Source organism: Strongylocentrotus purpuratus, unplaced genomic scaffold, assembly GCF_000002235.5.
Source record: "Strongylocentrotus purpuratus isolate Spur 01 unplaced genomic scaffold, Spur_5.0 spur5_scaffold_2, whole genome shotgun sequence".
NCBI lineage: Eukaryota > Metazoa > Echinodermata > Echinoidea > Camarodonta > Strongylocentrotidae > Strongylocentrotus > Strongylocentrotus purpuratus.
In genome coordinates, this window is record NW_022145605.1 from 39,381,461 (window position 1) to 39,395,205 (window position 13,745).

Here is a 13,745-nt window from a genome sequence, read left to right on the forward strand (position 1 = left end):
ATATATATATATATATATATACATACATTATTAAGAATAAGGTAATGCAAAAGCATTATCAAGTCATAATATAACACGTTGTCCTTAAAATGCATATATTGCATAAACTGGCCCCATGGAAGACCAGAAGCAACAATATAGTTGCAGCTGAAAATGGGCTACCAGCCGTATTTTGTTCTTTTTCTCTGTATGATTAATTTGTATTTATTTTATCTGATTTTATTATAGGGAAATAAAAACAACAACACACAGAGAGTTAATACTACTCTATATCATGTCTATTTAATAAAGAATTTACATATACTCTAAATAATACGAATCTTGATCGAAATCTTATGATAGAAAAGTAATAAACAGAAGAAAACAGAATAATTTTCTTCAAATATTTCAATTCAATTAAATTCCATTCTAGTTTATTGTTAATACAAACATGCTGAATAAAAAGTTCGGAGACTCATGCAATTTAGTTTACAAATTATAAATACATACAAGAATATAAGAAATCAATACATTTCGCAATCTTCATATTAATTACTGATTCTAATTAACTAAACAACTAATATAAAATAATCGTAAAATAATACATGTTGTCATTATTCAGTTATAACATTTAAATAATAAAATATTTTATGAGTGATATCCATTTATTCATTCAGTCAACACTTGCACTATTTAAGAACACAATAACAGAATGTTGATACTTCTAAAATTATTTTAAATAAACATAATGGAGGCTTCTTATAAATACCAGGATACTTCCACCTGTTGCCACGCCTTAAACCCTTTAAACATCTTACCCATTTGGCATAATTTCCTTGATTACTTCCTATAATGCGCATCACGTGTTCCAGACAGCCCGGTATCCCAAATTATACTCTTAACAATACCCTACTTCAATCAGTAACAGAGTTTAGATATCTCGGCATAATGCTGAACAATAAACTAACATGGCATAACCACGTAGAATATATCACCCGCAAAGCAAATCGTATGCTGGGCTTTGTTTTATCAGTCACCAGGTCACTGGCTCCTCACACCATCTTTTCTATTTTTAAGTCTCTTGTTATACCCATACTTGAATATATGGACAACCAGTTTGGCATTTACACACAAAATTACTTTCGAATAAAATTGAAACGATACAACGTCGAGCTACTAGAGTTGCCCTTAGGCAAAGACGCCAACAAATGTCTTACGAGAATAGGCTCCAACTTCTGAATTGGCAATCCCTTGAATCCCGCCGAAAATATTGCTTGATCTCTTATGTTGTTAAGTCTTTGTTCCGTGTTATTGAATGCGGCACTGTCGGGCGCGCCATATTGGTGAATGCTCGTCGAACTGATGAGGTGAGGTTCGTTCATCTCCGGGCGCGGACTCAACGGATGCACGGCTCTGCAATTAACGCATTTCCTCGTTACTGGGACGAACTCCCCGAGTCCTTGCGCACGGGGGTGGTCGAGACTTCCTTGTCGACCTGGCTTGCTGCGCTTGGGTGTCACCTCCGCCAGTGTGGGATTTAAATGATTGAAAGGGTAAGAGGGGAGAGGAGGCTGGAGCATAATATGCGGTTGAGTGGTTTTATATTAAACTGAATACTAAATTCTACTGCTTCCGCCTCTTCTTGCTTCTTTTCCTCCTTAATATTTCCCCCGCTTATTATATTGTTAACACGCACGTGTTTATAATTGCAAAATAACGATGTTCTTTTGTTATGGAACTGTTCTTCCGGTATCATGGGTATAGGTCAGTATTATAGATATTTGTAACCTGTATCTTTAATGGGTTATATATATTTCATTGGAATTTTATCTTTTGGTATAGGTCAGTGTTATGAATATTTGTAACCTTGAATGGGATATATATATATTGGGATTGTGTGGTCATGTCGAATCCTGTTATGGTACAGGCCTAAATATATACTGTAATTTTGATTTCAAGAAAATGTATCACTGATAAATATGTACTTCTCTCCTCTCTGTTTGCTTTACTTTTCCCCCTCTCTTTGCTCTCTCTCTCTCTCTCTCTCTCTCCCCCCTTTGTCTCTTTTAGTTTCCTTTCATTTTCTATAGTATCTTCTATTCCTTGCTGTCAGGGGAGATACGGTTATAATATGCTATTTAATATGCTATTTTATATTTTAATATGTTGCCCTATACAGCAACATCTCCTACACTTATTCAATGTGTCAAATGTTAATTAGCCTATACATTTGTTTGTAATTGATTAATACTATATAATGTATCTGAAATAATGATACCGCATCTTGCATTTAATTACATCACTTATAATTGTTTAATAGGCCCTAATTACTTTTCAACTTTGAAGGTAACCCAAGGCTAAACTTCTTATTTCTGTTTTATGTAAATCATCCATTGGAATTGGGACAGGAGGCTTTATGCCACAGTAATTTAGTTAACCTTTTCTGTCCCTGGCGTTCCAATGGTTGATAATTATGTCTTATTTTGTATTGTGTACACTGATATGTAATGTTTTTCTTTGCCGAATAAATAATAATAAATAATAATAATCATGAGGACGCCCTGAGTGGATATGATGTGTATACGAAATTTCTGCAACGTCATTATCTATCATTTAATGCTGTGAATTAGTGGCTTGCAACGTAACAGTAGTTGTAGTGGTAGCAGTAGTAGTGACCGCAGCAGCAGTAGTAGTAGTAGTAGTAGTAGTAGTAGTAGTAGTAGTAGTAGTAGAAGAAGTAGCAGAGCAGCAGCAGCAGCAGCAGCAGCAGTAGTAGTAGTAGTAGTATAGTAGTAGTAGTAGTATAGTAGCAGTAGTCGTAATGGTTTTTTTAATATTGATTTGGAGCCAACTGGCGGAATTGCAGAATTTCGTACAAAGTAGAAAGAACATAGTAAACAACCATTAAACATAAACAAATTGAACAATAACAATAATGCATTAAATCAGACATAAAATGCATTGAAATTGAATTGAATCTTGTTGGTTTAAATAAACAAACATACAAGTGAATTACACATCGATGAAAAACATGAGGAACGATGAACATGATCACGGAATTACGTTGTTCTTCAGAGAAAACTCGGTAGAACTTGAAAAGGCAGAAGGGTGGAGAGCGCTGTAACATAAATGTACCGATTAACATCTGGGTGGAGAGTGGCAACTATGAACAAACGAAACCTTAACCATTGGATTGGGAGTCAAGTAAATGAACCACTATACTATAACACATCCACATGAACATCTTACCCTTGAACATCTTACCCATTTAGCAAGATTTTCATGATAACTTCCAAACATGAGGACGCCCTAAGTGGATATGATGCGTATACGAAAATTTATGCAATGTCATTATCTATCCTTAAATGCTGTGAATAAGTGCTTTGCAATGTAGCAATAGTCGGAGAAGTGGTAGTAGAAGTAGTAGCAGCAGCAGTAGTGGTAGAAGTAGTAGCAGCAGCAGCAGCAGCAGCAGCAGCAGCAGTAGTAGTAGTAGTAGTAGTAGTAGTAGTAGTAGTAGTAGCATTAAAGGTAGAAGTAGCAGCAGCAACAGCAGCAGCAGCATTAGTAGTAGTAGTAGTAGTAGTAGTAGTAGTAGTAGTAGTATAGTAGCAGTATTAGTAATGGTTCTTTAAATATTCATCTGGAGCCAACTGGCGGAATAGAAGAATTTCGTACAAAGTAGAAAGAACATAATTAACATAAACAAATTGAACAATAACAATAATGCTTTGTAGCAGACATGAAATGCATTTAAATTGAATTCAATCTTGTGGGGTTTAAATAAACAAATATACAGGTGAATGAATTACACATCGGTTGACAATATGTGATCACAGAATTACGTCGTTCTTCAGAAATTATATTTATTTTCAGATGAGCGAAAGATAACTAGAGGACAGAGAAAACTTGGTAGAACATGAAAAATGCAGACGGGTAGAGAGAGAGAGAGAAAGTGTGTAAGAGTAGAGAGATGGAGAGGGGAGAGATGGAGTGAGGAAAGAAGAGTAATGGTAGATTTATCATTAAAATGTTCCCCCTTCTTCTTAGATCTTCATATTTTCGTAAGCATCTTCCTTGTCAGCAGGTCGTGGTGTTTCGAATACTCCACCCCGATCACGTGAAGATCCTTTTGGTAGCTTGTGAGGGACAGCGTCAAGTTCCATGTAAACTTCCCCATCCTGTTGTGGTCCGTTGTAACAGTTCTGATTGACTGTCTGAGGATACTTCCCTTGTTGCTGACTACTAGCTTCTTTTGCTGATCTCCTGTAGATGAAGAGACCCAATTACACATGACAGATAAATTAACCATATCATATTTCTTAACTGCATTTAACAGTGACAACAAGATGACAGTGAAAGAGAGTTAGCATTTTCTCTAGTTACCTGAATTTTTATTTTAAAATACATGTATAAATGAATGAAATTGACATTGTGGAAGAAACTGTCTGGGGGCAATTGAAATAAGGTTGATTATTTAGAAGAAGGGAATCGGTGTATAATACAGGTTTTGTAATCACCATTTAGAAGGAAATCGACTTGATCAGTCTTGTTGAAATTAAGTCAGCTGTGCATGCACTGCACACGGAAATGCACAGGGCTATATTGAACTGCACACATTATAATGAATATTATATCTCGAAAGTGAAGTCCAGGGCCTGTATTCATTACATTTTCAATCATGACAATGTTTAACTATCTCTTATGTTTTTGCATAGAGAAATGTCTTTGCATTGGTAAAGGGCATTGGTGGTAAGGATTTACCCTATTAAAGGTTTAGTTGATATTCTAAGACTTTGTCTGAGTTAAGCCCCCATCATACCAAACTAGTTTCACTACGTTCTGGAGAATGCTGCCGAACGGGCTCATACTGTGTGCAAACGAGTGAACGTAGTAGCAACTGTTTACGATCTGTTTAAAAATGTCTTTGAAGTATATTGAAAACGCGGCCGAGACTTTTAAGTTTTACTCGTATTGTTTCGAAAATAAGAGTATTACGCAAAGAGTCATCTCTTTTAGGTGACATATAATAGCCTGCCAACTTAACTTAACAAAAACGAGCAAAGCTCACAAATAAATGTTTAACAATACCAGCACTCAACTTTCACTTTTAGTCTACAAAATAATAACAAGCTAGATGAATTCTCAATGTAACGTGCTTTGCTATGATACATACCTATACTTTCGCATCATTACTGTCATGATGATACAACCAAAAAGGATACCAATAACTGCAACAGAGAGAAACCCTATCACACCTGGGAAAGAAAAGATATTGGCACTTTTTAAATAAACAAATCAGCCACCAACATCAAATTGAAGAGGACATCAATGTGCATCGTATAAAGGAAGGTTCGTCACTATTAAAGGTTAGGAATGTTTAGGAACCGTACGAAACCCAAATTCTGAAAGACGTGTAACAATGTGAACATTGTACATGTATGTATTAATGTTATTCGGATCGTTATGTAACATTTACAACACCTCTTACATGTACATTGTTTATATATTTGAAATGTCCTTTTTATCAAACTTCAAGTAAACGTTCACTATTTTTGTCACTGACCGGCGTCAATAATATACTGGACAAGATGGGAGAAACTATCATGAAATCACCTCGAGTAGAATTTCAATACCTCGTTATAATATTCAATTCAAAAGTAATGTTCAGATTACGCAATACGCGATTGCCATGCACCACACTTATCAATAGGTAACGCACACAGCTATTGACAATTGCCTTGGGATTATTCATCAGGAGTATTCGTGATCGTGTTACTGACATAATACACAGCTCGATCCAAGACACAATGAAAGTTAATGGAAATTAATCATGTATACATGGAAAACATTTTAAAGGCTAATAGTAACTTGAAACTAAATTTACCATATGTGGCAGGCTGGGATAGACCTATTTTACTGCCATGCGTTGTCATGGTTGTAGAGGATTCCTGGCTCACTTCTGTTAATTCAATGAATGAATATAAATCAGGTCTTTAGTTACATGCATATCGTCAATTAATTATTATACAAGTTACTCCAATATCCTATTCAAATGTTTGGTGAAACGCGGTGACGTGTGATTCATTTACTTAAACTATCCGAGGTTTTTTCTCATAAAAAAGCGTGCAATAGTTTCCAGTACTGTATATTATTTCCCTTATCGTAAGATTGATGCATTATATGAGTGTATACAACAATAACAAGAATAGTTTTACTAGAAAAGATGTTTCCTGCCGAATAGTTCATGTTGTATTGCTGACGTCACGAATAGTTTTCCTTTTCTCGGGAAAAGGTGAACTATTAGTCGTCCCCCCCCCCCAAAAAAAAAAAAGAAAACTGGCAAATTCCAGCGAGCATACGAAATTTCAAATGCCTCCACACGGGCAAATCCACTGGTGCCACGGCGCTCACGTTGTGCAATGTACGCGTGCGGTTGCTGCAATACATTACTGCAGTACCTATATAGCGCCAGCTATACAGGTACAAAGTGAACCATAAGAGCGGTATGCCCTCGGATGTATTAATATGTGAGTAGAAGCAGTTCAACAGAACTGACCTGACTTGCAATGTACGAGTTTTGTAGGTTCGCATGGTGAAACAGACATAGGAATATACAAGTTTACGGAAGATATTGCATATAGTACTTAAAGTGACTCGGTAACGTTGTTGATAGGTTGATAAAAACGGTGTAAACTGATATTTGTATGAAATGTTACTTATTATATTGCTTCTACAGAACTGTACTTACCCTCTAACAGTAACAAAATCCTGAGAACATTCTCAAACCACATAGATATACATGGTTTTCTTTGAAGGCGACACTGTGCAACACCCTCCAGTGATTAACAGTAAATTTTCCCAAACATTTATGAATTTTCCCAACCGTTTTTCCCTTGAAAATAAGACATAAGACAGGCTTTTAAAAGTTTTTCAACACCAAAATGTCTGGAATGGTATAAAGAGTCAATTAATTGCTTTGTGACGATTTACATTCACCTGAAATGTAAGTAAATTGTAATAATAAAGTTGGGATAATTAAGGAATCGATCAGATCAGTTTTTCCAAATTTTTATCATTAATAATGGTCAGTTTTCACTCAAACTTTCAGACTATCTTTAAGTGTACATCTAGCAATGATGTCACTACCTTAACACCATTTTCCCTCATATAAACAATGCTACCAAGTCCCTCTAAATGGACTGATGTGGACTGAAAGAAGAGTCATAACGTTTCAAACACCATTCTCTGTTGGGAGCATTAAGAATATTCTTTACTAAGGAATTCTTTTCAGAACTTTTGCCGAAAGATCCCCACAAATTATTTAAAGGACTACGTACACGGTGTTTTTAATGCAATGCAGAATTGTCTTAAAGAATTCCTTTAGAATAAAGACTGATTTAATTTCTTCGAAAATTCATCTTTTTATTAACAAAGTATTTATTGCTAGTAATATATTAATGTTTTGGTTGCTGTTCTTGTTTTGTCTCGTTTTGTGTTGTGTTTAAATTGCGATTACCATGTTCGATGCACAAGACACCAACATCCTCCGAGTGATCGCAGTCATGGGTTTCGTAGTCACTTCTTCGACAATGGCCTATGTTTGCTTCTGTACCCTCGCATTCCACTTCATCAAGGACAATAGGTCCAGGTCCTGGTCCAAAGGCAGCGCAGCAGGAGAAGTTCTCTGCTCGTTCGTAGCCGAGCATTCTGCAAACCACGTTTGCATCACTTAGGTCCCAGTTGTCATCACACACTGTCCCCCAAGTACCAAGGTATAGAACCTCGACACGGCCTTCTTTGTCAGATCTTCCGCCGACCAAACGAACCTGAAGGTCATCTGAAATCAAGTGACAACATAGTAAGAGATTATTGGAAGTGGTATTCCCAATTGACAGGGCTTATCATATTGCTTATTGTTTCTAATTGTTTGCATGTCAAATAAAGCGTTCACATTTATAAAGCCAAATTGCTTCCCAGGAGGTTCCACGATATAGATTAGAGATAACTGATGGATTTTCTGCACGCGGAAAACGCACCGTGGATTTCGTGTGTCGGTTTGTATTTGGGGGCTCCATATGCTCCAGGAAAACACAACTTGTGAACGCCGAGTACTGCCGGCAATGCTTGGAAACAGTTTATAACGCACAGGTAATATAATGCCCTCATCGTTCAGAGCGTGGAAGATTGTATTAAAGGCATGAGGTAAATCTTCATTATTATCTTTATCTTTATTTTGCATTTCTTTGCCATGTGGAAGGTTTATTTACTACTGGACTACTGAACTGAACTGTATTTGATGGACTGGACCGCATGTACAAGGTAAGCATGCTCTCTAAATAAATGCAGTTATACTTTATTTTAAGCAAGGACTGAGTTTTCATTTTAACATGAATTGCTCAAACCAGGGGCGGATCCACGTAGCGATTATTCCGGCCCAGCCCCCCCCCTAGCCCCCCAAAACGATAAAAAAATAGGATAATAACGTAAAGTTAACCTTTATAAAACAAAAAACAAAAGCGCCCCCCCCCCCGCTTATTCGCCGGCCGGCTGAGTCGGCACTAAATTTTGTATTAAGATTTGGCTACCCCCCCCCCTTGACGCCGTCTGGATCTTCTGCAGGCGCGGATCCACGGGGGGGGGGGGGCTGACGGGTCAACAAAAAAAAAATTAACAAAAAAAATTCTCACGAGTTAGGTGAAAAGAAAAAAAAAAGTGGTCTCAACCCCCCCCCTCCCCCCGCTTATTCACCGGCTGACTGAGTCGGCGCAAAATATTTCCTGAAAAATTGGACCAAAAAAAAGGGCTTCCTAATTTTGTATTAAGATTTGGCTACCCCCCCCCCCCCCTTGACGCCGTCTGGATCCTCTGCAGGCGCGGATCCACGGGGGGGGGGGGGGGCTGACGGGTCAACAACAAAAAGAATTGTAAAAAAAAAATTCTCACGAGTTAGGTGAAAAGAACAAAAAAAAGAGGTCTCAACCCCCCCCCCCCCCCCCGCTTATTCACCGGCTGACTGAGTCGGCGCAACATATTTCCTGAAAAATTGGACCAAAAAAAAGTGCCTCCTATTATCAATTATCCATTATCAATTGAACAATGGATCTGATTTGTGCTATCATAATTGTTCTCAGCTTAGCTGCCTTCTCTAAAGGTACTGAATATACAACTCTCCAAGATTGCCCTCAACTGAGGCAAGCGTTCAAATATGGCCACTATCTGCACGAAGAACCCAATAAATACAGTAACAGCTCTGCAACTTTGCTATTACGGCATATAATTGGCAGGTGATGTGGACCCAAACCCGAGGCCCATAGATCATGGTACTATTCACCAACAAAAATTTAAGGGTGTTCTTGTGAATGCGTGTAGTTTAGTGAAACTCCATGGGAGAGGCTCGTAGGCTTAGCGTAGGGGTATGGTTCATATCAGGGTTTTCTACTTCTTCTTTTTGTTGTAGGTTGCTTCTCTACTCGACTGTCCCCCACTTCACTCTTGCTCATTTTAATTGTTTCGCTATGACATAGGGGCGGTACGTGACTTTTAGTCATGTTATACCATGAGAAATCCTCTCGAAATTCTTGACTATTAAATATGGTTAATTCTTACCCATTTTTAAGCATGAAACTCCGAGATCGGTTGTATGTCCACACCCAGTGTTACCCAGATCATAATATCGATCACACTCAAGAAGACTCGATTCTTTTCCAGAGCAACTCGGCTGACGTAGTATCACTTCCCCTGTCCCACGTCCGTATAATGACGGGTAGGTTGTATGTGCAACAGCCCTCAAGAATCCTAACATTCTGCAGACCACGTCCGAGTCCGATGAGGTCCAACCGTGATAGCAGACAGTACCCCATGACCCGAAGTAGAACAACTCAACACGACCTTGACCCTCATCCGGACCGTCTACGAGGCGAACCTTAAGTTCAGCTGCAAGTGGAAATTACAAAATGAACTAAATGGAATTAATTAGGAACTTTTTTTTTATATCATTACAAAATAGAGAACAAATATCAACCAAACAATATTACAGAAATGGCTTCAGACAATAATTTGGCAAATTCATTTAAAAGAGGTGGCAGATCGTACGCCTTACTATAGCAAGTTCCTTAAACATTTACGCCTGCGTAGTCAGTCGGCGCCGTATTAGGCCAGAAAAGGTGTTTTATTTCATTTGAGTTGTATGCATTAACTGTGTCTTTTTTGCATATGGGCCAGAGCAGCTATTTCTATGTTTAGGGCATTTCTTTTTAAATAATAGCCTAGCTGCACCTATATAGAATCCGTATCGAACTGGGTGTTTATTGTATTATTTGTGCAGCTGCTTGGTTTTGGAATGTGTGTCATTTTGGTTTCTACAAGTAATTCACTGTCACTGTCTAAAAAAAAAAAAATTAACATTTGCGAATTGATCTGAATCTGCATGTAGGCGAATTTTCATACTTTATAAAGTCATTGGAATTTTCACAAAGTAATCCCTATTTGCGACTGGCTATGTACGAGTAGGGCCTATCTAAGGAACTTTACAGGACATACATGAAAGACTGGTTCATATCCGCCACTGAGGGAACAAAAAGTAAGCAATACTATTATGATACTGATATAAAGATATAATAACACGAGAAAAAAACCCTTCGTAGTAGCAAATGATGAACTTCGTGCTTTGAAGTACAATTACATGATTCATAAGCATTTTGTTTCAGTAGGCTTTAAAGATAAAAAATTGAGTTCTGGTCATGCGACTGAATCGTGAACGAAACGGTACAGAATTGATCAAAATAAGTTTATCATGTAGCATACAAGTATTGGTGTTTACTGCAAGGTTCTGGAATTATTAAAATTATAAAAAATTTGGCCCAGTCTTGGTAAAAGTAATAAGCACTGTAGTATTGTACACGGATAGATGTCTATGGGACCACACATACATGTGGCATAAAAATGTGTTCCTCATTTTTAAGCTGCTAAATGTCCAATTAAAAATATGTAGGCATTTGAAGAGCCATGCTTTACACGAAACAATTTCTCTTTGATGTTCTTCCACACTTGCATAATAACAATGAAAACGCTCACAAATTATTTTTCACCTCTCCTCAGAACTCAACCTTCTCTTTAATTCGCCGCTTTTAATACGTCAAATATTTTGAAATGCACGTCTTCACTTGACTTTTGGGGTAATGTTCGATAGTCACATTTTCGGAAATTGTAACTTTACCTTCTCCGCTGCATATAATACCAACGTCTCCAGAATGTTCGCAGTTATGGTTCTCATAGCCGCTATGGTAGCAATGTGCGATGTGCGTTTCTGACCCGTCACATCCGACGTCGTCGAGGATGATATCTCCTGTGGCTTCTCCGAAGCGCATCAATGCAGAAGAGACTCCAGGATAACCTAGCATTCGACAAACAACGGTAGCATCTTTGATATCCCAAGAGTCATCACAGATTGTACCCCATGATCCTTGGTAGTTCACCTCGACTCGCCCTCCATTGGGCGAAGCCCCGTCAACAAGACGCACAGGAACTGATACAAAGAAAATAATGGTGTATATATGTGGTCTGAATGTGGCCGATATGGCAACAAAAAATATAGAAAGATACATAATTGAATATATAAGACCAACCGTTGTAGGAAAATACCTCAAATGGAAGCAGCAAAATTACAGAAACAGATTGCTGAAAGTTAAAATGAAATTGGACAAACAATAAAAAGTTAACTTTTTTTTTAAATCAGTAACTGCTATACGTATAGGCATATCAAATTGGTTGAATCGGAAGTGTCAAAGTGCCGTAGTACGGGATAACTTCCCGACCCGTTTCAACACTCAAAATTACTAGCCTTTCAATTTCCCAAAATGTACGACTCAGGTCTTTCCTTTTTAGAGGACCTGTAATAATAGTCTGTCCTTAATGTATTTTAAGTAGTGCCTTACGCCTTAGTGACACGAGATTTACGACCGTGTGCCAGCCAGGGGGCGTCGCTAGACCTTTTTCAGTTGGGGGGGGGGGAGACAAAGGCACCCTGACACTTGCACGATTTTGGTTCGCGCATAATTTGCGCATTGTTTCGTGCCACGTTCTTGCCACAACGGGAAGCGTTCGCGGGACATGCGGGAGGATGAGGGCCAATGCTGCTAATGTGGGACAACGCTTGAAATTTGTGGCAGAATTTTCAAAATGTTCAAAATGTTGGCACGAAAATTTGATGGACAACTTTCGTGAACACTTCGCGAACTATGCGTATCCTTAACGTATCCTACCCATGTTGGTACTGACCGGTCCGTGCCAATGCCCGAGTGGCACGCATGTTTACGACCAGTACACGACGAATTTACGAATAAATTGCTCACAATTTGCACATCGGCTACGCATACTTCCCGCACAGTTTTCACGTTACTTGCGCATGGTCTACGCATGCACATGCGACGGCACAGAATAGAAAAAGTGACCGCTGAAAGCATTTCGTAACAATTCGTGAATAATGGCGTGAACAATACGTTAGTATGGCGTAAGTATGGCGTAAGTATGACGTATTATGTCGTAAACGTGACGGGACAATGATGTCATGTTGTTACGCATTGCACAAGCGATACACGGTCTTCGTGCAACTAAATGTCACGCAATTGCACGCCCCAATGCGGGGCAATTCGTGCGGGAACAAAATTTCGTGCAAGTGTCAGAGTGGCTTGACACTTGGTCTGAATTTATTTAGTTTGCGAGCGAACAATATTTTTAGGATTTGTGAGGTCGCAGTGCGAAAAATATTTTAAAGAGGAAAATACAATTCTGATGGAGTTTTAAGCACACACTAATCATGAAAGACTGCAAAGATATTTGATAAGGAACATAATTACATGCGAGCGAGCGTAGCGAGCGACTTTTTGGCAAAATGGATTAAAAACTGCTCCTAGTTGCTTTATATTATGAGCTTATTTTATGGTGAAAGGAAAAAGGGGCACATTTCCAGAGGGAAAATGAGTCACAAAAATGTAAGAAAAAAAAAAACTCCGAAAATCATGTCATTTCAGCAGCACTTGTAAATCACTGATATCGAATTAGAAATAAACCATGTTTAAATTTTATTCTGCCCCTGGTCGATGTTCATCAAACGTTTGGAGATTAATCGGTGACAATGGTTTATGATTCATCAACTAACTGCCGATGTTTTATCACCCCGGAAATATTCGTCAAGCATTGAACATCAGTCAGCGATCAGTCGCCAATCAATCGGAGAACTGTCGCCTACCCTTAGGAAACCAAGCGAAACCTTTCCGCGATCAGATTGATGGGCAAAAGATTTTTTTTCAATGTAGCAGCATAAATCTCTAGCCGATCGAAATGCTCTGTTGACCAATCACAGACTACTAACATCCGTTTAAACTCATGGGCGTTAATCTGTAATTGATACCTATTGTTCAGGGGGGATGATCTATTCATTCATCCCCCCCCCCTGAACAATAGGTATTACGTAAGGATTGACGCCCATGGTTTAAAGACTGCTAGTAGTGAGCGAGGCCCGTCTCCGAAAAGAGATAAAATTAGAGTGTTTTTACACGTTTTTTTTCCCAGGGGTGGGGGGGGGGGGGCGGGCCCCCCCCCCCCCCCCCCCCCCCCCCCCCTGGATCCGCCACTGCCAGTACGCCAGAGAATAACATTCAAAATCTTGCTGATTTTATATAAAACACTTCTTGGTTAAGCTCCCACTTATATTAAAAAAAAACTGTTGAATTTCAAACCTAATCAACACAATCGCAACTTGGGCA

General features: G+C 38.5%; 1 protein-coding gene across 1 annotated transcript; it reads right to left on the reverse strand.

The window, feature by feature from the left end:
* Positions 1-7,436: 7,436 nt before the first annotated feature.
* LOC577535 (deleted in malignant brain tumors 1 protein-like) lies at positions 7,437-12,246 on the reverse strand. Its single transcript, XM_030991286.1, has 4 exons — positions 12,243-12,246; positions 11,198-11,506; positions 9,730-9,915; positions 7,437-7,819 (listed from the first exon to the last, which is right to left on the reverse strand). The coding sequence occupies exons 1-4, from the start codon at positions 12,244-12,246 to the stop codon at positions 7,437-7,439; spliced, it is 882 nt and encodes a 293-aa protein (XP_030847146.1).
* Positions 12,247-13,745: the final 1,499 nt, after the last annotated feature.